General features: G+C 47.0%; 1 protein-coding gene across 1 annotated transcript; it reads left to right on the forward strand.

Annotated features, from left to right (window-relative positions):
- Positions 1-20,051: 20,051 nt before the first annotated feature.
- Positions 20,052-22,174, forward strand: LOC137428561 (uncharacterized). The gene is made up of 5 exons (XM_078777329.1): positions 20,052-20,496; positions 20,702-20,892; positions 21,009-21,311; positions 21,444-21,810; positions 22,002-22,174. The coding sequence occupies exons 1-5, from the start codon at positions 20,193-20,195 to the stop codon at positions 22,172-22,174; spliced, it is 1,338 nt and encodes a 445-aa protein (XP_078633455.1). The 5' UTR covers positions 20,052-20,192.
- Positions 22,175-24,608: the final 2,434 nt, after the last annotated feature.

Genomic DNA, 24,608 nt, shown 5'->3' on the forward strand with positions numbered 1-24,608 from the left:
AACATGTCGACTTTCCTACCCATATCCGTGGTCACATTTTGGACCTTGTCTGCTCCACTGGATTAAATTTGCACCATCTCTCTGGCTCCGACCTCACCCTCTCTGACCACTTAGCCATCACTCTGACCATCAACATCCCCGCCCCAACACCAAGGCATTATCGCACTATCAACTTCCATAAGCTAAATGCTCTTTCACCTACCTCATTCTCATCCACCCTCTCTGAAAAAATGTCCACTTCTCCCTTCATTGACCTCCACACCCCTTCCGACCTCACTGACTACTACAACCACACTCTCTCCTCCTGCCTTGACCAGCTTGCGCCTGTAAAAACCAAAACAGTTTCTTTCACCCATTCTGCTCCCTGGTTTACCCCTGAACTCCGCCTGATGAAAACTCGTGCTCGCCAACTTGAAAGACTCCGCAATAAAACGGGTCTCACAGTTCACTCCCAAGCCTACAAGGACCACCTACAACACTACAAAGATGCCCTCTCCCGCACCCGCTCCGCCTACTACTCTCAAATTATCCACTCTGGCTCCGGAAACCCAAAAGCACTCTTCTCGACAATAAACAAACTCCTCCGCCCCCTGAACACCACCACCGTCATTGACAGTAGACAACTGCATCTCCTGCCTCTCTTTCTTCCAACGCAAAATTGACAACATCTACAACAGCTTGACCACCGCCGCACCCGCTCCCCCTCCAACCACCTGCCCCCCCCTCGTCCTGCCATCCCCTGTCTCGATTCTCCCCAATCTCCCCGACTGACCTCTCTGAACTCCTCATAGGAATGAAAACTGCCACCTGCACTCTTGACCCATCCCCTCCATCTTTGTCAAGGCCTCCCTCCCTGCTCTCTCTCCACTTATCATTGCAACAATAAACTCCTCCCTGTCTACAGGCATCGTCCCACCTTCCCTCAAAATTGCTGCTGTTACCCCCATTCTAAAAAAACCTGGTCTAAACCCTGACACCCTAAACAACTTCAGACCCATCTACAACCTACCCTTTCTGTCAAAAGTTTTGGAACGCGCTGTAGCCACTCAACTCAAACATCATCTCTCTGCCAATAACCTGTATGAAACATTCCAATCCGGATTCCGCTCCAACCACAGTACTGAAACTGCTCTCCTCAAAATCACCAACGACCTTCTCCTCTCCTCTGACGCTGGCAACCTCAACATTCTCGTCCTCCTCGACCTCAGCGCTGCCTTTGACACCATCGATCACACCATCCTCCTCACCCGACTTGAATCCACCTTTAACGTTACCGGCACTGCCCTCTCTTGGATTAAATCATACCTCTCTGACAGACGCCAGTTCATCTCCATCAATAACTGCAAATCCCCCACTGCTCCCCTCCCCCAAGGACCAAGGTGTCCCCCAAGGTTCAGTTCTTGGCCCCCTCCTCTTCATCCTTTACCTGTCCCCCCTCGGTCACTTAATCCGCCGTCATGGTCTCCAATTCCACTGCTTCGCTGATGACATCCAGCATTTCATCTCCACCAAGTCCGTCTCCACCGACACCCACTCTATCCTGACAAACTGCATCACTGAAATAAAATCCTGGCTTCAAATCAACTTCCTCAAGCTTAACTGTGATAAATCTGAAATAATCATCATTGGCCCAAAAACGCTCACAAAATCCACCCATAACTTTGCCCTCAACATCGACGGTATCCCAGTATCCACCTCCCCTCACATCCGGAATCTTGGCGTCATCTTTGACCAAACCCTTTCCTTCGACAAATACACTAAACAGATCACAAAGTCAGCCTTCTTTCACCTGAAAAACATTGCCCCTCTCCGCTCATCCCTCTCCTCCACGGCTGCAGAAACCCTCATCCACGCCTTCATCACCTCCCGTCTGGACTACTGCAATAGCCTCCTCTATGGTTCACCCTCAAAAATCACCAATAAACTCCAATACATTCAGAACTCCGCTGCCCGTCTACTCACCCATTCCCGGACCCGTGACCACATCACCCCCGTCCTTTACAAGCTTCACTGGCTCCCCATCCCCCAGAGAATCCAGTACAAAATCCTCCTCTTGACATACAAAGCCCTCCATAACCTGGCCCCATCCTACCTGGCTGACCTCCTCTCCAGACACACTCCCACCCGCAACCTCCGCTCTGCTGGTACCAACCTCCTGACCCCCTCCATCCGGACCAAATTCAGATCCTGGGGGGACAGGGCCTTCTCCATCGCTGCTCCCACCCTCTGGAACTCACTACCTCACACCATCAGAGACTCCTCCTCACTCACCACATTCAAAACATCACTAAAGACCCGCCTGTTCAACACTGCATTCAACATTCAACCCACAGCATTTAACCCCTGACTATTTCTTCTCCTTCTCCCTCCTTTTGCTTTAAATATTTCCCTATTGATTCTTGTCTTTTTGCAATTGTTGTTTTCATGTATTGTTATGCATTATGTTTTCCACTCTGTCAAAGTGCCTTTGGGCTTCTGGAAAAGCGCTATACAAAATAAATGAATTATTATTATTATTATATATCTATCTATATATATCTATATATATATATATATATATATATATATATATATATATATATATATATATATATATATATATATATATATATATATATATATATATATATATATATATATATATGTATATATATATATGTGTGTGTGAAGAAGCAGCTCTTCGTTTGCAAAAGAAGTCCACAATAGCCTGAAATGACGCAGCTTTATTAAAAACCAACTTATACAGATCCGGAAGAAGCCAAGACATCTACAGCAAGAGCCAGTCTCATGCCACGTCAAGCCTTCCTGAAAACACATTGATTCCCAGTCCATTTATATAGGGACACGTTTTATCAGGAAATCTCCGAGGGAACAAACAAAACTGGGAGAGGTTCCTCCCCGGTGGGCCAAGCCCCCACCGTCATCCGCTCTGTTATTCGGGGGAGTCAGCCCTTCCTTATCATTCGGACCAAATGTTTCTCTGGGCTCCGAGAAAACAGAAATGTAACTCACAAAGAGTGCATGCTTGGCCAGATAAGCCCAGAGCAAATATATGGGTTCACATGAGTAATTCAAAGCATGTTTATACAGAGTCAGGCGTCGCTGTGATTAATACAAAATATATATGGTAAAAACAACAGGTTTATGTTATCTAGCCTCGAAAAAGCACACGTATACAATTTGTCCAGCATGACCTCAGCGAGCCTTTCCTCATCCAAAACTAAAACGAAGCAAAAACCCTTTATTAACTTTATGAAAATAGCATTTTTAAACAACATTTAAATCATAACACATTAGCAACCAACGTCTATAACTGAACTTTAGGCAATAACAAATCTACTACTTGACATTCCTTCCTCTTGTCTCGTCGAGACAAAGTATCTTAAGAGACAACGTGCCACATCGGGCTTTATTGAAAAATAATTGTGTAATGCGGGTATTGAAAAAATAATTGTAATGCGGGTATCTCCCAAGGGCATATCGTGCGCCCAAAGCGCCTCGCCTGGCGATTTGGCGAGCGTGTCGTGCGGTGCGTGCTTGGAACCTGAGGGCTCAGAACATGAAAGTCCATTAACGTTTCGGATCCACAACGAAGGTGTCTGGTCCAGATGAGGTTCTGCTCCGCCAGAGGGCCCGTCACCTCCCCTGCGGAACTTGCTCCCCCCACCCTTTGCAGACTCAGTCCTTGCAGATCTTCGAAGTTAATCAACGATCATGCCCATGAGGTCCCTCACGTGCTGCTGTTCTGGGGAATACATAGTATTGTCAGTATCTTGTGTCTCAACTTCCTGGTCAGGGTACAGAGCGTAAAAATCCGATTCACTTGAAGCATTTGAACTTAATACATATGAAGCAAAGAGAGGAACTTCCTTTATGTCAAAGTCTCCCATGGGCGCCTGGTCGGCTTGCGGGTCTAGGACATCCGCGTCGGGTCCCTCGACCGCCAGACCCAGTGTCGCAATCAGATCCATAGTTGGGTCGGAAGGGGGCGTGCAGCTGTCAGCTTGTAATACATAAGCAGCGTTAGCCAGTACACGCAAGGGGTTTATAGCACAAGTATCACAGTCATCACATACACCGTTACAGGCAGCAGCCAGTTCCCACATGGGATCCGCACAAGTATCACAGTCATTACAAAATTCAATGCAATTTTCTGGAGCGCCGGTCGCAACTGCCTTGTTGAAGGACCCGTTCAGGTCGACGGCCTCTGTGGTCAGAGCCATAGTCGTTGTCGGCGGCTTTTTCACTTTCCATCCTGTAAAATACTTTCTCATACAGAGGAGGACTAGAGATTTCATTAGTGCCCCCCAAATTACTACCCCGATTATCACAGCCAGTGCGGTCAATAACCACTTCACTATGGTGCCCGTCCATCCCTGGAACCAGTCAGTGAGCCAGCTAAATGTATAAGAATTTTCACGCGCGATCCGATCGATCGTCAGGGCGTGGCTAGTTTCCCTTAGTCTCACTATTGCGGCTGACACTCCGTCAGATGGATCGGGTATGTAAGTGCAACATTTTCCCTCTATAATTCCGCATACCCCTCCTTTCTCTGCCAGGAGCATGTCCAAAGCCACCCGATTCTGCATCACCATTGTACGCATGTGAATTACCGTGTCCAATAGTATGTCATGAGCCGTAGCGGTGTCGTTTGCCACCTTTTCTAGGGTCAAAGCCAATTTGTCTATTCGGAAACTATCCATGACTGTGCCCGCTCCTGGGAAGAAGAAACCAAACACCTTTTCCCATAGACTCCCGTGTAGTTTAGTGGTTCCATCTTCGTTCATGACTGACCTCTTATAACGCCTGTCCAAGGACTTTGGGTCTAGCTCATCCAGTATCTCAACGTCAGGAAGGACTGAACCCAGATAACATGTGCCCCCCCAATTATTTGGTAAATAGGGGTAAGCCTTGTCGCCGCATATAAACATTGTCCCATGGGGTGGGACCAGGTGGGTGGATAAGCACTGGAGTCCCTTTACCACCCCATTAATCCTACTAACCCCCCTAGAGAATGTTATAGCCGTTATGTTGTGGTTGTGTTTATCTTGCAGTACTATTCGTAATGTAATCCCCGAGCTCCCTTGTCCCAGCTTCCCGGGGAGAGTGTAGGCGCATTCTGATTCTCCCATACGCAAGTGGCCGGAACCCTGGAGGCAGACCTTCCCTTTCTGTGGTTTGACCCAGACGGGGGCAGGCCTCTCGGCCACATGGGCAATCATTGACGGGCGATAATTAAATTGTCGATTGCAACTCTTGCCGTTGTCAACCCCTTCTCTTTCCAGCGTGGTGACTAAACATGGGGAATCGATAGGTTGTGAGCAGAGGTCATTGAGGGACAGAGGTAGCACTATCATGTGTATTCCTGTGGTGCCTGCTTGGGGAAAGCGCATGCACGACCAGCAGTGTGTCCTATTTTGAATTGTTGCCACTTCCCTGGCCACTTTCCAATATGTGTTTTCACCCTTCTTTGGGGCCTTATTCTGGGGTTGTGGCGTGAGTATGTATTCGATGCATGGTATGTAGTTCCTTTCGCCACCGGCCGCGCCAGGGGTCCAGACGCTGCACCGGACCTGCATGGTCATGTCTTTCCCTAGGCGTGTGCGTGTTTGTAGCTTAAAATCAGGGGTTCCCCATTGGTATCCTGGTTGGGCCAAGGTCTTAATGCTAGCTTGCCCGTCTTCCCGGAACTCTCGTTGCTTTTGTAGTACCATGCCAACGCGTCCAGGCCCTGCCGACAGTGCTAGCCAATTTATGTTCACCCAATTTGTGTGCAGGGCTTTCTGTTCGAAACATGGTAGTGATACTCTTTGTCCCCATGTTACGGTGAGGTGTCGGGTTTCGTTTTCGCATCTATTGGAATCGGAGTTTTCCCCTAGCTGCTGTCGCTATCAATAGTATCATACCTATGATTAGGCCCATCCTTACTGTGGTTGCTGTGGTGTAGTGTCTGGTGCTTGTATGGCCAACTTACAGTGCGTGGCGTGGATCCATGAGGTCTTGCCCTCGCAAAAGACTGCCGTTGGTGTAGTCAGCAACACATGGACTGGTCCCTTCCACCTTGGTTCCAAGGCGTTCTTGCAGGTGAAGTGCTCCACGAACACCTGGTCCACAAGTCTCCTGGGAGCGCCTGGTCTACAGGTCTCCAATTCATAGATTCAATTCATTAAAATAAAAATAAACGAAAATTACTTCAGCGAGAGTTTCAACTAGAATTAACACAAACAAACCACCATTAACCTCCATTAACACAAACAAACCACCATTAACCTCCATTAACACACACAAACCACCATTAACCTCCATTAACCTCCCCCTATTATTTATTTATTTTCACGAATAAACAAATAATAGAAATAACCTGGTCTACTTCCAATTTCAATTCTGGTCAGTTCTGGTGTCTGGTCACACACAATGTTTTCCTCACCCACTGTGATTCGCTCAAAATAGATTCTCACTGTTATGTCTGAAATTCGTCTCATGAAAACCCATTCAAGAGTCCGGTGTGACAGACAGCCAAACACATAGACACGCCGAAGACCCCAGGGTACCCATCAAACTAGCTTGTCCGCAGATCCACAACACAGCGAAACATGTAACTTTACTAAAATAATCACTTACTCATAACTAATACTCATAATAACTCATAATTACTTATGTAATTACTCATACCAATACTTACTTAAAATAATGTAATATCCCAATCTTCACCCCCTATGCAAATCGAAGCACCCCGGACGATCCACAACCAATATCAACCACTGTAGCCGTCTTCCCGACTCCAGGCAGCCACACGCAGCCACATACATCTCCATCCACGTCACACAAGACAACAGCCAACGAGTGTGTCCACCACACAGAAACCTTTGGCAATGCAACAACCGAACTCCCAGACAACCAACAACAAAACCCAATCCATCTCCATGGCTCATCAAGCAGTTCCAACTTAATCCCGCTTCACATACCGATTTCCCCAAAAACTCGTGAAACTTCACCCCCATTCTGGAAAAAACCCTGGACTAAACCCTGACACCCTAAATAACTTCAGACTCATCTCCAATCTACCCTTTCTGTCAAAAGTTTTGGAACGTGCTGTGGCCACTCAACTCAAACATCACCACTCTGCCAATAACCTGTATGAAACATCCCAATCCGGATTCTGCTCCAGCCACAGTACTGAAACTGCTCTCCTCAAAATCACCAGCGACCTTTTCTCTCCTCTGATGCCGGCAACCTCAACATTTTCATCCTCCTCACCTCAACGCCTCCTTTGACATCATCAATCACACCATCCTCCTCACCCTGTTTAGACCAGCTTGTGCCTATTAAACCCAAATTAGTTCACCCCCAAGCCTACAAGGACCACCTACAGCACTGCAAAGATGTCCTCTACTCCACCTACTACCCTCAAATTATCCACTCTGGCTCCGGAATCCCAAAAGCACTCTTCTCTACAATAAACAAACTAAATAAACAAACTTTACAACGTGAACAAACTCCTCAGCGCCCTGGATACCGCCACCTGTCATTCAGAGTAGACAACAGCATCTCCTTTCTGGCTTTCAGCATCTCCTTTCTCCTTTCTGGCATCCAAATGAAATTCTGGCTTCAAATCAACTTCCTCGAACTTAACTATGATAAATCTAAATTAATCTTCGTTTGCCCACAACCACTCACCAAATTCACCCATAACTTTGCCCCCAACATCGATGGTCATTTGAACACAAATTGAACAAAATTAATCGAACAAAACACTTCCATTAACTCGACATTCTTTTCACAGCACAAAGTTCACTTGAACATCTTTTTCCTGGATACTCCCTCTTTATTTTTATACCATACCATGCTTCTCCACTTGCAACCCAAATATTTTCCATGAAATAAATAAAATGAATTTTATGAATCTTTTCATTATTTGAAAGTTTACAAAGTGTCCCAAATCTGTATATTATTTTCTACTGTGGTTATATTAAACCATTATTTTACAAAATCCAACTTTCAATAAACTGGAAAATGCTTCGCCATGGAATAGTCCACCACTCATATAAATAATCATAAGAGTTCTGCGAAACATCTCCATCTTTAAAACTTAGCCAACCAAATTTAAACCACATGTTTTCCCCCCAAAAAACAAGTCACATTCTTTGTATATTGCCAACATTGTTCATCGTTTAAGTATCATCCAGAACTAAATTTTTATAAACCATCAACTTGTAGATGCATTTATTTATATCCCATTAACCCAAGAACTCTCAATTGCTTGGTTATATTTTAGTAATGTCATATATCCATATTTCTTTCCAAAATGTTCCTGATATACACATTAATCCCATCTGTCTTTGTTTCCAGATGAACTCAAATCAGGAAATCAACACAAATCCTTATTACCTCCAATCAATCACACTGCACATCATTCCCCATCCTTGATGGATAATTTTACATCCAGATGGGCACAGCATCCCATTTTTGGCGACCCAGCCCTGAAACAAGCCCCTGGACTCCTTGCAGGCTGGACCAAAACCCCTGGACGAGGTTGCATCCCAGTACTGACTCTGCTACCTTTTTGCAAACCACTTCAACTCCATGAATTTTACATGTTTCGTGAACGGAACAAAGCACTCTGTAATCGTCAGATTGAAACTGCCCCAAACCCGTCCATATAAACTCCATTGTTGTCCTGTCCATCTCTCTGTGTTACATTTACCTTTTGTGACTCACAGTACCTGCCTCCATGGAACAATGACGCCTGAGCACTCAATTAGCCCTCCCAGTACCAAAGACTTACAATCAGACCGACAGACAGACAAATAACAGAGGCATGTCGCCAGCCCCAGCACAGGACATCACCTTTCCGGGCAGGCACAATATAATCCACAGCATCGAAATGCCAATTTCTATCTGGAGCCTCGCAAAGCCAAAATCCATGCATGCGTGCTCCATCATGCAACCCGATCTGTACTCGGTGCGCCCCCATAATCAGCGAGTTATAATAACCACAATATCTCTGGCACCCAACTCGTGATACCACAATTTAATCCACGTTACTTGCATCTCTTCATCCTCCCAACTGTCCTCCATTTAACGTGACTCAAATCCATCTCAAATCCCCACAGCTCGATCGAACACGTCACTGTACTCGGCCCGGTTAAATTAAATTCCAAGCGTACTGTACCTGACGCTTCCGGTCGGCACCGGAAGTCTGTTTATTTCTTGAGACCCCTGAATCGGGACATCAACGACAATTACAACGACAAACAGGACTCGATATTCTCTGTTCATTAATTACGTACATGATTTTGGTTTTACCCACAATATATGTCCCGATATTCTCTCCAGATTTAAGTTCTATATCCTGTCGTTAAAGCAACACCCTGTAGACTGACTCCGCCTGTCGTTCTTCCAAGGTTAGTGAATTCCCTCTGACCTTTCCCTTGCATATCTCGAACAAAGGTCAACTAAACTTTAAAAGGTCAAACTTCGAATTGGGGTAACCAGCGCTTTATTTTTCCGCAAATAATACAAGTCCGGCGTCATTCCCTGCAAGAACCACATCCAGACAGACAAATGACCCTTATTGAGGCTCTACATCGCAAAATGCTAGCTCCTACGAATCCAACAACCGTCACAATCCGTCCAGGAACTTCCAGGCGTGCTCTACAATGCAGCACCTCTCTACCTGGTGCACACCTTTCGCACATCCTTCCTCGTTCGCACAACGCTTCATCAACACACCTCCTCGCGCCCACACCTTGGCACAAGCCACACCACATACCGACAGTTGAAACCTCAACCGTCCTCCTTCCTCGGATCAGCGTTCTGTTGAAACGTGACATTTCTGCTCAAATTATTGAATTTCCAATTTTAATAACTTAACCTTACCAGCATACTAAATCTGTGTCCGCATCGATCAACACAAATGCATCGATGCATCTTCCAGCCGCCACTCCGCACTGTACCTTACTGTATGAACAAGACTTCCTGTTGGAACTTGGCTCCGGAAATTAATTACTCTGTCTTGAAATCGTTTATTTTAGCCATCTTAAATAAATCCATCCATCTATCCATCTTATAAATCCATCTTAAATAAAAATCCATCTTATAAGTCCATCCATCCATATAAATCCATCTTAAATAACGTATTCGTCCTGTGACATTGCCTGGCATATATGTCGCAGCCGGCCACTATTCCGACATGGCTCGTCTGACATGAACGTCCGACATCCAGCGTCCGATATTCAGCAAAGTCGCAATGACCCACAATGCATTTGGGCACACATCCTCCTCTGAGAGTGGGCGAGTTATCGCCGGCACTCTGAGCAAATCTCATACAGCACACCCGTGACTCGCGGCTCGCTCGGCTCTTGCCTGAACACACAATAACTCTACTCTAACTTCCACGGAGCCGCACGGCGGAAACGCAGGTTTGTACCACATTTTAATTAAACGAACATTGCCAGGATTCTCGGATAGACGTTTAATTTCACAACACACATGACAAAAATCCGATTTAAATTCAGAGATCGCCGATCGACCTGGCACAACCATCTCAACGCGACGACGCCACGCCGCCCCCCCCCCCCCCCGTCTTGGCGCGCACCCTCGTGCCTCCGCACGAATCTCAACACTCCCTGCACGCCGCTCTATTCGCGTTCACGGCGGGGTTTACCTCACGTTGGGACATGCAGTCGGCTGCCATAACATTGAATTGTCAATAAAGAATCTACGACTTGGCATGTAGTGAGCTGTCAGAACATTGAGCTGTCAGAACTCATCCCTAGCTCGTAAACATCGCAAAAAAACAGGATCTCCGACGCTTGACCTCTCTGACCCAAAATGCACTATATGACACCAATTCCAAAAAAAACAGCCCATCCTGCAACCATCTCCAAGAAACCGCTTCATATCAACAGTAGATCGACAAGGGCACTCCGGGTGCTTTCCTGACCCGATTTATATCAATTCGCTTCCCAAACAACTCCCAAACAGATGACAGACAAATGCATTGGCCAGATACACACGTCAATTAACATCCCAATATACATTCATTCCTCATTCATATACGAGTGAGTCTCCCATTCTTCGCGCGAAACTCAGATCGACTCAAATCATGCCTTTCTCCAGCCACTCCCAAACAGTCTTTGCTCATTCATGTTACGTCTCTCATTCAAGGAAAAGGATTTTTTTTTGGGACGGGTTGGACGGGGGTGGGTTGAGGTGAAAAAGGGAAGGCAGGGCGGGGGTGTTGGGGTGTTGCCTAGAGCCCCGGGACTGAGCTCAGGTCTTGGGGGGGGTGGGGGGTCCTTTTGCACGGCCCAATTCTGCGGCTGTGGAGGGGGCCCTTGTATGTTCCAGTTTTGGGGAGGGGGCCCTTGTGGGTTCCAAATTTTGGGGAGGGGGCCCTTATGGATTCCTGGGCAATCATTTGCAACATGTCGTCCTTTACATCGGCCTTCTTATCGTCGCCCATGTCCCACTGCTCGGCCGCTTCATCTAATTGGTCGGTTAGCCTTAGTGCGATGTGTACCCTGGCCAACAACAGGTCGACCAGGGCCCCCCAATCGTCGAGGGTCTGGGCCGGGGTTGGTGCTACATTCGGCCAGCGTGCGTGTACTTTGGCCTGGTCCCACACCCGCGCTGGCAATACAGCCTCTCCCATGTGGCAGACGTCCCGCCAATCTGCGCCTGTATTTTGTATCCACAAACGCATAAGTTCCGGTACGTGACCGGGCTGTTCAGCCAGCAAGGTTCTCACCCGCTCCTGCATAGCCGCCAAATCTGGTTCTTTCAAATGGTTTTTTAAAGGGACACATCTCGATTGTAGGCTGTGAGTTCTCCGATTCCGTGAGCCCTTCCACTGAGGGGTACAATACAATACTCCTAGCCCTTCTGGGGCCGCGAACCCGCTGTCCGCCCCATTAATTTCTTGTCCTCTAAAAGGATTGCCCGGGCTAAGGTGAACCTGAGGGGCGGCTGGTCTAGTTTTCTGGGGGTCTAACCCCTGGGGGAACAGGGGCGGGGGTGGGAGAGGTGGCGCCTGTAGCCCGGGGACAGGGCTCAGGGCTTGGGGGGGTGGGGGGTCTTGGTCTGGCATCTGGTCCAGCGGCATCACTCGCTGATTTACTTGTTTAACTGCTTACTTACTTGTCCTCTGGCCAGGGATTATTTAAATCTTTAGTTAACACAGCCCAGTCCTTTAATGGTCTTACCGCGGCAAAATGATGCCTCTTAAACATGAAAGATGCCGGGGTTCCCTTAAGGGGTTCCCCTTCTTTCATTAGCTTGCTTCCCATCTTATTGCTCTGGGCTGATCCTTCCTGGAAAGTTCTTGGCCTGGCTCAACCTTTACGGCTGTCCGACCTCACTTTCCCCTCCTGGTGCTAACTGTAACTTTAAGCTTACTGTTAAGTCCTTACTTGTTTATCCTGGCTTTAACAAAACCACGTCATTCTGAGGCCTAAATGAGCCTTTACTTACAATTTCTGTTCGAGTGCAGGCAGCGCGGATGACAGGGAAGCGGACTGAATCCGTTCGAAGAAGCAAGGTACAAATTTGGAAAGATAGCCCTCTGGTATAAAACAATTGCTCACCTTAATCAAATTAGAGTGCCAGCGTCCCGGCCTCGGGACCTTCCTTCTGTCGCCCGGGTTCCGCTTCCCGTCCTCCGCGTCTGTTGACACCCCACTCCTGGGACCATTTGTGAAGAAGCAGCTCTTCGTTTGCAAAAGAAGTCCACAATAGCCTGAAATGACGCAGCTTTATTAAAAACCAACTTATACAGATCCGGAAGAAGCCAAGACATCTACAGCAAGAGCCAGTCTCATGCCACGTCAAGCCTTCCTGAAAACACATTGATTCCCAGTCCATTTATATAGGGACACGTTTTATCAGGAAATCTCCGAGGGAACAAACAAAACTGGGAGAGGTTCCTCCCCGGTGGGCCAAGCCCCCACCGTCATCCGCTCTGTTATTCGGGGGAGTCAGCCCTTCCTTATCATTCGGACCAAATGTTTCTCTGGGCTCCGAGAAAACAGAAATGTAACTCACAAAGAGTGCATGCTTGGCCAGATAAGCCCAGAGCAAATATATGGGTTCACATGAGTAATTCAAAGCATGTTTATACAGAGTCAGGCGTCGCTGTGATTAATACAAAATATATATGGTAAAAACAACAGGTTTATGTTATCTAGCCTCGAAAAAGCACACGTATACAATTTGTCCAGCATGACCTCAGCGAGCCTTTCCTCATCCAAAACTAAAACGAAGCAAAAACCCTTTATTAACTTTATGAAAATAGCATTTTTAAACAACATTTAAATCATAACACATTAGCAACCAACGTCTATAACTGAACTTTAGGCAATAACAAATCTACTACTTGACATATATATATATATATATATATATATATATATATATATATATATATATATATATATATATATATATATGTACACACACACACGTGTCATCCAACCGATTTATATTAGATATTCACGGAACTTATCCCACCGAATCTGTGTCAAGCTACGAATATCTTGTTTCTTAACAGATGATATGTGCATGACACAGTTGTGGCGATTGTTGACACCTTTTCTGTCGACATCATCGCAGTTCACCCCTTCTATGGAAGACGCCAATGCTGGATAAATATAGTGCTTGTTGTGAGAATACTGACTGATGATTGGCTGGGTGTCAATAGTACTACGCCGCGTGACCAACTCACTGCCCCGCGAGCGGATACGCTATCAGAATACAGTGCTAATTATTAATGGCAAATACTTAGTGTTGGACAAAATTCATGATGCGAACTTTTTATATTAATGAGAAAATGTGTTTCTGAAATGTATTCAAGCGAAGATAAGTTGCACCCTTTTGATGAAATGAAGCTGAACGAAAGCTCAGACCTGCTCATGGCCTCATGGGGCAAGATGAAACGGTGGTCGACCCGAAGGATCACCCCGGATGAAGACTCTTACAATCCGAAAGTATATCGGGTTCACTCCCAATTCTTTGTCCTTCCGAATTACAACAACCCTCATGCTCCACCATCACTTAACCATGGATGGACCACCAAGGATGGGGCATGTGTACCATTTCGTTTCACTGAGCCGCTCTTCCAAAGAATCTCACAGATTTTGCTGCACAAACAAAAAGTACAAGCACCACACACAGATGCAGATACAGACTCAGATGGAGAAAATGAAACTGAGGACGAAGGGGATAACTAAACAGGCTGGATTCAACAACTAATCCCCAATAAGACTCAGCTTGTATGCCAAATGTAAGTTTCATTATTTCATGTTGAGTATAAAATACAAACTGAAAGTTTTTATTTGGTGTCCACTCCATTTTATGCTTTAGTGATGTGACACAAATAGAGTCGGATACTTGCTTCTTGGATTTATTTTGCAGCCGTTACTTTGTTGTCATCTTGTTGATGAGATTGAACTGACAAACGTGTAAAAATAATTCCTCGTCCCAACAAACCCCTGATTACCTAGAACAGAAACCGACCAGTCTGTTGAGGCATAATGACTTAATAAATGTTAACTTCGAGATTAATAGCGGCCATGTTAGATTATTTTGGTAACCATTTTGTATTTTCCCTTCCCCTGAGGAATATTTTTCATACCAAACTGAATTATCTGACCCAGAAACCTATATTTTGACACCAAGAACCACTGTTGAAGTCGAAGCTACCATGTCCGAGATCGAGACCAAGACAGACAAAATGTGGTCTCGAGACCTACAACACTGCCAAGAACATCAGTATTGGAATCTATTCAGAGTTTTTATGGCAGCCACCTCAGATTTTAGTGGCCATCTTGAACTTTGGCAGCCTTCTTTGGATTTGGACACATCTTACTATAATTCACCAAATGTCCGTCTGTCCATTCGAAGGTACCGCAAAAACGGCTCAACCGATCGACAATGTTTTGGGTGCGTATTCCTGGGACCCCTGGGAGTAAAATAGGCCATATTATTTTTCCAAATTTTCCAGTTTTTCCAAACACGATGGAATAATATTTACCGACATGAACAGTGATGTGGCTTTTATTAAAATTCTACAAATACTGTTTAGATTTTGATGACAATTATGAACCTGCCGCAAATGCGGAAGTGGACAGATGACGGCAATGCACGGGTTTGATAATATCCAAATACAACCGTCATTCAATCGTAATGTTAAATCGTGAAACGTTAATCGTGTTAATCGTTTTGTTGAAGTATCAATTGATTGGAATTGAGTGAATACAATTACGATTTTGAATTCGTAATTGTATTCACCCAACCGTACGGAACTTCACATCAGGATTTAAATATTTGTTTTTGTCACGAATGTTGTTAAAAGTTTATTTTTTATATTAATGTTATTTCATTTGTGATTGGAGTTATGCTGTTTGGAATGAAAAAAGAGATATCGAGTTCAAGTGAATGACGAAATGCCGTGACGGTTTCTACTTTCGAAACGTGATTTCACGGATCGCCATATGCAGATTCGTCATTGACTGGGTATGGAACAAACGTACCCGTTTGTTTGCGAACGGTTACGTTTTTCATGGAAGTCCTTCACGAACTTGCTGTCCATGTCTGATGGGCGACTGAAGGTGCTGCAGGAATGTGGAATTTATTTGTTTCATACTTTAGCATTCAGAGTTTCTGCATTGTCTGTTTGCTTCTGGCCTCCCACCCGTGCCTAGCACGGGTACCTCACTAGTACTTTAAATGTGAATGTTATTTTGTGATAAAAATGTATTCCGTGACATCTATTAACGATAAAATAGATGAAAAAACATAAGGGTGAAGGGTGAAAGGGTGAAATGGATAAGGGATAAGGATGGATAAGGTGAAAAAACACCAGAGCCATACGTATGGTATGGACAGGGCCTTTGGCCTCAGCCATGTTGGATTTGGCACGGACCCAAAAATGCCAGCATTCTTGAGAGGATAACTCCCACCAATTTTGTTCAGCACCCTTCAATTATATAGAAACCACCTTCAAAGCTTTGTCCCCGCATTCTTGTCATGGGACCGACACATTGATCCTCTACTTTCGGTGCCGCCTCGTGACAGATGAGCACAGACATTGGGCTCGTGTTTTATTTATTTATTTTTGTGCACAAAGCCAAGGTTCGTATAGGAGGTAACACATAAACACAAATACAGAAAAGCATGAAACATATTTTAAAATAGGGAGAGGGAGACAAGATGGAGAAAGAGAGGGCTGCACACAACCACCACAACAGTAGAGAACAGGGACATCGGTAGATCTGTGGAAAGGAGAGGACTAGGGGCAGAGGGGGGGGGGGATTAAGAGGTATAAAACAAATGGACACCACAAGGACTTTTAGGAAAGAAGTGGGAATTTGAAATTTGGGTTGTATGAACAGGGGTAGAAAAAAAATCAAAGTATTCGATGGGCAAAGACAAGTGATAGTGGTGAACAGCTGTTTAAAAGACCTGGAGGGAGGAGTGGGATTGAAGAGAGTGAGGGAGTTTGTTCCAAAGGCGGGAGAAAAGAGGAATGAAAGAGTGAAGGTGAGCAGGGAGTCTAGATTTTGGCAGTTTCACGAGAAGATGGTTGCTGGCAGATCTTGTGCATCCCGAAGGAATATTTGGGGGACAGAGCACAGACAGAGCAGAGTGAGCTCGGCCGGAGAGGAATCAGTGGAAGACATAAAGACTGTCGTGTTCCTTGCGATTTAAAAACCGACAAAGGAAACGGATTAACCGAGCAAGCTTTAACTCCAAAGGCGTTCAGTTCAAATATGGCAGAGTTCATACATGCGGGGAGGACGAGGATAAGGAGGGTGGGGAGGATGCTGAAGTGCCTTACCTCACGGTTCCGATGCAATCTTCACCCCTGTGGAGATTAAATCAAGCGAACACCGAATTAAATGTACAAAAAGAAACACGTTTATTTTACGGAACCCGATACAAAGAAACCCGCCGGTAAATAATTATAATCCAAAATTGGGACGTCCCCACAGCAGACTTCAACAACACAGACAAAAGGATGAAAGAAACTGTAAAATAAAATGCGTATGGTTATTGTACTTATCGCAACTAGCTCGTGTCTCGGGGATCTTCTGAGATGGTGGTTCTGGGTTGGATGGATAGCTCCGGTCGGCGGGAAGAAAGGCCTTGCTGCGCCCCCGTTCACAAGGCCTCGATAAAACCTCTCACGCCAAGTGTGCAACCCGCGTCACCAGCCATGGAATGTCCTCCCGAATTCGGCACGAAGCTGCGATTCACCCAACGTTCGGGTCGCAAAGGAGAGAGTCGAGGTGAAGGAAGGCGTGAGGGCAAGAACGAGCGATGTCCAGACACCAACGTCCACCTCAACGAGCAGGGACGAGAGAGAGAAAATGTCAGTCTCCTCTTCTTTTTGTCAATCCCTCGTTACGTCACCTCCCTCTCTCTGCCAATCCCTGCCGGCCAACATCACAGGCTCAATTCTCCACCAATGGCCACGTCACGTCTCTCTCATCCCATTCATCGGTGGCCAATCAGTATGCCGCTCTCTTTGCTCTTGCTTCACCAAGCCCAGTGAGCTGCTTCTTGCTTTTGCCCTGGCCAATCACCAGTCCTCTCCCACTCCGCCAATCGGCGGCCCTCGTTCTGTGGTGTCTTCCTTCTGCCAATCCTTCGCAAGGTGAGCATGGCCTCAGCCTACCTGAGCAATGAGTGTTACGATGTAAGCTGGTGATGTGGCTCGCTGCAGCCTCATCGGCGGTGCCCCGAACTGGCTTCCTGTGGGTTTTATGGTTATTGTGGCGGAGGGGGGATTTAATTAGTGTTTGTGTGGTGTTACTATTGGGCCTATCTAATGTCTATTGTGCGTTGCCATACGGGTCACCGGTATAATCACAGATGGAACGACACACAATGGAATCTTATTCTTATTCCCTAATTCTAGTTACCAAGCCACGCCCCCTCGTGGCGGGGACACAGATACGCAGCTTACTCCGACATTCGGGCGAGACAGAACTTATTGTCCCCCGTCGCACCGCGGAGCGAAAGGGGGACTATGGTTGTCCCCTCCGTCCGTGTGTCTGTCCGTCTGTCCGTCTGTCCGTCCATCCGTCAGTGCACGTGTGCATGCGTGCGTAAGCGATGGACCGAATTATAATTTGGTGTGTGGGTGCAACCCACGTCAAAATCCAAGATGGCCGCCGCCATGTATGTCTGAACTTTGTGAGCGGAATATCTGAAAAATAAGCGACGTACCAACTTCTAATTTGGTGTGTGGGTGTATCTTGGCATAAGGAAGAACGGCATTGAAAATTGGGTCGCCACGTCAAAATCCACGATGCCCGCCACCGTATATATGTCTGAACCTTGTGAGCGAAATATCTTGAAAAATAAACGAACTACTAACTTCTAATCTGGTGTGTGGGTGTATCTCCGCATAAGGGAGAACGCGATTGCAAATTGGGTCGCCACGTCAAAATCCAAGATGGCCGCCTTGCGCCTTCCACTTTGTCAACTCATCACTTCACCGACAGGGGACCTAGGCGTAACGCTTGTTACAGGTGAGGTTCCCTGTCATGACAGCCGGACACCTACCTCTGCAGATCTACCTAAATCTATATATGCCCCTACCCCAAAATTCATAAGAAGACCATCAACCTCACCTGCCTGCGATGAGAGGGTCAAAGGCCTTCAGAATCAGCTTCATCGCAGGAGATATCAATGATTCTGAATGTTTTGGTTTCAACCCCGTGAATCCGAGCTAGGTGTGAGGCAGCAGCACCAGCCCAGAGGGGAGATTAGTATTCCATTGAGCTGCGGATGAAAGATTTGTTTGTGGTGAGGAGCTCTGGTGTGCCAAGGAAGGACTTCGCATGACCGAGGATGCCCAGTCGGCCACTGGCTTTGGAGGCCAGCTTGGAAATGTGGTTTTCCCAGGAAAGATCATGGGACACAAGATTTGGAGGTAAACACAGAGTTGAGGCATTCAGCTTTTCAAGTGGAGTGTCAACTGTGTAGGTGTTTGACGTAAGGGGGGGGGGGGGGGGAATGGAAGGGGAACAAACACCAGAAAAGGATTTGACCAGATGCCACCGGGACTTGGAGGAGGGAGACAGGTTTGAGAGTTCAGGCTTAAGAGCAGAGAGATATTGTTTCCTGGCTCTCCTGAGGGTGGACACACACTTGTTCCAAGCATTTTGAAAGGAACGGAGATTGCTTTCAGTTGAATTAGCCTTCCATGTGGCAAACGCAAGTTGTTTCAGGGCAACTGCCTCACCACAAGATTCAATGTACCATGGACGGGAAGAAGGGTATGACAACTGAACATGAGATGGGATAAATCTGTGCATGAGAGAGAGCAATTTACTTTGGAAGAATTCCCAGGATGAGTTGATGTCAGAGGCAGTAGAGATGGGAAACCGGTCCAGAAGTTTGATGGCTGCAGGTAAGTAAGTCATAACCAAGTCTTGAAGAGACAATGTGCAGTTTACTGAAATCCGGGTCGGGAAATTGACAGATTGTCAGTCCCAATGAGTCGCAGAAGTCCTTTGCTGAGGTGCCATGGCTGGAGAGAGAGGTTTTCGATGAAAATGGAGTACTGTACATTGTGCTTACTCCTCAATCACATTTGCTCTACGGCTAGGATACGGCGGCCATACCCCCCCCTAAATTGACAGAAACGTGCGGCAGCCGCAGAGTTTCTGAGGTGGCCTCAGGGTGGCCCTAGGGCGTATGGCTATCTTTTACAGGCCATAGGGGTCTCCGTGGAATTATAGCGCGGAGTTATAACTTTTTTCATTTCTAGGTTGGCCGTAGCAATTCGACAAGCCGTAGCCATGACGTAGATGTGTTCCACGTCGACTGTTCGTAGGGCGTACGGTGGGCTTGCGTTATTCGTGCGGCTGCCGTAGGCTCTTATCAATGAAAAATGAATTTGGCCAACCCCCAAAAAATTACGGCGGCCGCACTATTTCCACGGTCGCCGTAGGGTAGTCCTAAGGCGTCCCTGTGTTCACTGTACGGTGGCCTTACGGTCTGTGTGACTACCTGCGGGCAACGCAGGGTCGACGCACGGTTCCCCTACGCCCGCCGTGCGTCCTACGTACGGCCTCCGTGGCAGTCTGCGTCGACCGTGCGCTACCGCTAGAGATCGGAGTATAGGTGTTTACCACACACATCATCACATTTCACCAGCAGCTCAGACCAGACACATCACCATGCCGCCAAAGAAGCGATCAACCAAGGACAAGGGGAAAGGTGCCAAGAAAAAGACCAACCCAGTCCATGAGGATGAGCAAGAGGACCAGCCATCCATGGAGCCAGAACAGGTGCCAGACACCCAGCCTGAGCAGGACCATGACCCTGATGGAGAGGATGAGGATGAGTCTCCCGCGCTCCAGCGCATTGTCGAATTTTACGAGGCCCATCCCTACTTTTACAACCTCAGACATGAGAAGTACCGCAACACCAAGCTGAAGGAGGCGGAACTGGCTGAGCTTGCCAAGGAGATTAAGTGGACCGGTGAGTAGTGAAATTAATCCTGGTACATAGTTGCCACAATCAGTACTTTCCCCATTTCCTCATTTTTGTAATTCTTAAATTACTGATTTGTATTGTAGTTTCATTGTCAATTGTCCAAGTATCATGAAAAAAATCCTCCATTGTGTAAATACATAATATTCACTTTCCTCTGACACATTCTAATGTGATTATTTTTTGTTTGCAGTGGAGAAGATCAAGAGGAGGTTCAAAAACCTACGTTCTGCCTATGGCAAACTCAAGAACCGGGCCGGTTCCTCGGGGAAGTCGGGCCAAGCATCCTCCAAGTTAACCAGCCTACAGCAGTGGAAGCTGCGGAACTTGGCCTTTCTCGATGAGGTGATTCAGCCGCAGACCCAGGGACAGGAGTTGGGAAGGGTAACATTGGCATTGAATTTGTTTGTGTGCAAATGATCCTATTCTTTTCAGTCCCTGACAGAACATCCTGAGTGTTGCATGTACCTAATATTCATTTTTCTCTGCCTATGCTTCAGGTTGCTGTGGAGGATGAGGACGAGGAAGATGAAGATGTAGGGGACGACTCTGCGGCACCCGACTCTGAGGCACACGACTCTGCGGCACACGACACTGATGACCATGACAGAGGGTCTGAAAGTCGGACGAGGGGGAGCAGTGCCGACAGTCACCACAGTAGCAGGAACAGGGCGGGCACCAGCACCAGCAGCAGCACCAGGATGAGCAGGAAGAAGGCCGCAAAGACCACCCCTGACGTAGGGGAGCTCCTCCACGAGATGCTGATGGAGAACCGGAGACGGGACCGGGAAACAGAGAAAAAGGTAAATTATAACCGATTTAATGATAACCTAAACTGTACTTTTAAATGTCATGTGTCATAAGTCTTATGTTTTTTGAAATTTGGATTGAAACAGTTATGATAATTTTCCTTTTTGTTTTCTCTTTCCCCCCAGTTGGAAGAGTCCGCAAGCAGAGAACCAGATGAGCGAGAGGCGTGGGGCAGCTGGCTCCAGACGGTGGTGCGCAACTGCCCGAAGGAGAGGTTCCGACAATTCCAGACTGAAACCCTGGCCCTCTCCCAGCGATACCAGCCAACAGATGAGGGGCAAAGTATGAGTCAGCAGTGTCCGGCTCCAACCCCAGCTCCACCTGCCATGTCCCCCTTTGTACCCGCCCCAGCCCGCGGCCTCCCAGTTCTCATTCCAGGGCCAGTTCCAGCACCCTTCCCAGCAGTTCCAGCCCCAGCCGCAGTTCCAATACCAACAACAGCAGCAGCAACCGCCAGGGTATTTGCGGCAGCAGACCTTCACCCAAATGCTGGTAAGTTATTATAAAGAAATAAACTCATCAAATCAGGATTCTATGTAAAACATAAAAGATTTTATTGCAGAAATTATAAAGATATTAACTCAGTAAATTATGATTCTATGTAAAACATACAAGATTTTATTTCAGAAACGTACTATTTATATAGAACCTTTATTTAATGTGCATTTTTCTTGTGTCTACAGACCCAGTCGCCTCAACAGCAGCAGCCGCATCAGCATCAGCAGCCCGCCCGCCCCACCTCTGCTCCTACTATCCCCAGCACCAGCAACATATTCGGGGACCAAGACTTGCTCCCGGCCCTCCGCACCCCTGCATTGGGGGACAGACTGAGCCTCTCGGGATTCAGTGGTGGTAGCAGCTTCGGCCTCCATGGCACCAGCGCGGACCAGTCCTTGCTCAGCGGTCTAATGAGGCCCCAGACTTCATCTCTGGCAGACAAGGCAGACAAGGCGTGCGCTGAGTCCGAGTCTGATGGAGACTAATATAAATATGTTGCTGTTACTATATATATGATATGTTAGTTATTTTTGTTATAGCTAATAAAATGGTACCATTTATGGGCTTTGAAACTTGATTTATGTGTTGGTCTTTAATTCTTCCATAATATAATTATTTATATCCCTTTGAAAATAGGAAAGAAAGTTAAAAATTAATACCACAATAGAGTGAATATTTATGCTATTACTTTAATCTGATCACTTTAAAGACACAGGGAAGCATCATAATTAATAAAGAAATAGAAAATAAAAACCAGCAATTGGGCACTTCAAACTTTCAAGGGAAATTTTCCCTTTATTTATAAATGGAAATTTTCATTGCTAAAATTGATTTAAGTGTCTAATTTATGGGTTTTATATTTTTATTTTATCGTTCAATTATTGCTGTCTGTTTCTTTGTTTATTGTGGGATAAAACGATAAAGCAAACAAACTGGGTTATATTCAACTTTTAAATACTTTATTTGACAAGTGGGATCACATGGTACATTTAGTTCACAGGTTATTATAAGGTCAGATGTTATGGCTATAAAGTTCATTTGATGGTCCAATTATAATAATTCACCAGTTGAGAGCTGCCTCCTGCCATGGCACGCTGCCGGCAGCACTGTTATAATAGTGTTTGAGGTGTATCCGGAGCTCTTTGCCGGCACGGTTCTCCCTGGGGGCACGTAATGCACCCTGCATGTCGGCGAGGTAGCCTGCATCCCTCCATGCCCCTGGGACAATCACACCATCCGCCTGCTCCTCGTCAAGGTCGGCATTCTGCAGGTTGGGAAAGCGGCCCCGCATCAGGTTGTGAAGTATCACACACGCCTTGGTGATCTTGGTGGATGTCTCAGGGGTGGTCATGAGGGTGGTGAGGAGGCACCGGAAACGGTTGGCAAGGATGCCGAAAGCATTCTCAACCACCCTCCTGGCACGGGAACACCTGTAGTTGAAAATGCGTTCGTCGTGCGTGAGGTTCCTGTGGGAGAAGGGCTTCACCAGGTATGTTCGCAGGGGGAACGCGTCATCCCCGATGAAAAAGTATGGCACGTCGTGGTCGTCGTTGGGGAGGGGCTCAGGGGGAGGGAAACCAAATCTTCCTTCACGGAGGTCGGGCTCAATGGAAGACCGGTTGTAAATCCCTGCATCAGAGGCAGCTCCTTCCGCACCCACATGCACCCAAAGGAAGCGATAGTCTGCGTCCACAATCCCCATCAGCACTATTGAGAAGAAGCCCTTGTAGTTGAAGTAGACGCTGCCTGACTTCGATGGCTTCTTTATCTTTATATGTTTGCCGTCAATGGCCCTGCAGGCGTGAGGGAAGTTCCACCTCCTCCCGAAGACCTGGGCAACTTCATTCCATCCATCAGGAGTTGAGGGGGTCACGAACACCTCGTCCCGGTACTCTTCAGAGATGGCATCGCACACCTCGGGCACAAACAGTGATATTGTGTTATGTGCCACCCTGAAGCTGAATGCAAGCGAGTGGTAGGAGTCACCCGTTGCCAGGAACCGGAGTGTTATGGCCAGCTTCAGGCCTGGCGCAAGGGGGGGCCGGGCCTTGCACCGTCGCTTTTTGTGATTCTGGGAGCGACACGGACCAGCATCTCCTGGAACATTGCAGGTTCCATACGCAGGAATGCCTTGGAGTCACCCCTGGATTCACGCATCAGCTCCTGCATCAGGTTGTCGTAGTGGCCCAGGGTGACACGCCGCAACAGCCAGGGCTTCACCCACATCGTCCTCCTTTTTCGCTGCCATCGGGCCAGCCGCTGCTCCTCCAGGAAAAGGGCTGCAATCAGGTAATCTCGCTCTCGATGCACCCGCCTCAGCTGCATGTGCAGGTAGCCCAGCCTCTGCCGTTGAGGAACAACCAGCGCCATCTGTATATAACCTGGTCCACAATCTATATGACAGATATGAGATATGATATACATATGAAAAAGAACTGGTATATATACCCACTCGTTACCGTCCGTCTGGCCGCACGTTCGCCTTAGGGCCCCCCTGCGGTCGCCTAGCGGGCACCTTGAGGCTACCTTGCGTCTGCCTTGAAAATTATATGGTCGCCGCAGGGACGCCCTAAGGTCACCGTGCGACATAAAATCAAAGACCGTACGGCACCCCCACGTTTTCGGTCTCCACAATTTCTAAATACCCCGTGCGGCTACCCGAAAAATAAAAACATATGCGACTGCTACATTGTGTGACCGTGGAAATACTGCGGCCGCCCTATAATTGCTAGTGGCCGTAGATTTTTTAGACCCTACGGCCGCCGAGCCAAATGTGACAAGCATTATTATGC

Source organism: Myxine glutinosa, chromosome 5 (assembly GCF_964187855.1).
Source record: "Myxine glutinosa chromosome 5, kmMyxGlut1.1, whole genome shotgun sequence".
Classification (NCBI taxonomy): Eukaryota; Metazoa; Chordata; class Myxini; order Myxiniformes; family Myxinidae; genus Myxine; species Myxine glutinosa.

Coding starts and splice junctions, on each gene's coding strand:
- LOC137428561 (XM_078777329.1), top strand. CDS start 20,193: ATGCCGCCAAAGAAGCGATCAACCAAGGACAAGGGGAAAGGTGCCAAG. Junction 20,497..20,701: donor CAAGGAGATTAAGTGGACCG/GTGAGTAGTGAA, acceptor TTTTGTTTGCAG/TGGAGAAGATCAAGAGGAGG. Junction 21,811..22,001: donor AGACCTTCACCCAAATGCTG/GTAAGTTATTAT, acceptor TTGTGTCTACAG/ACCCAGTCGCCTCAACAGCA.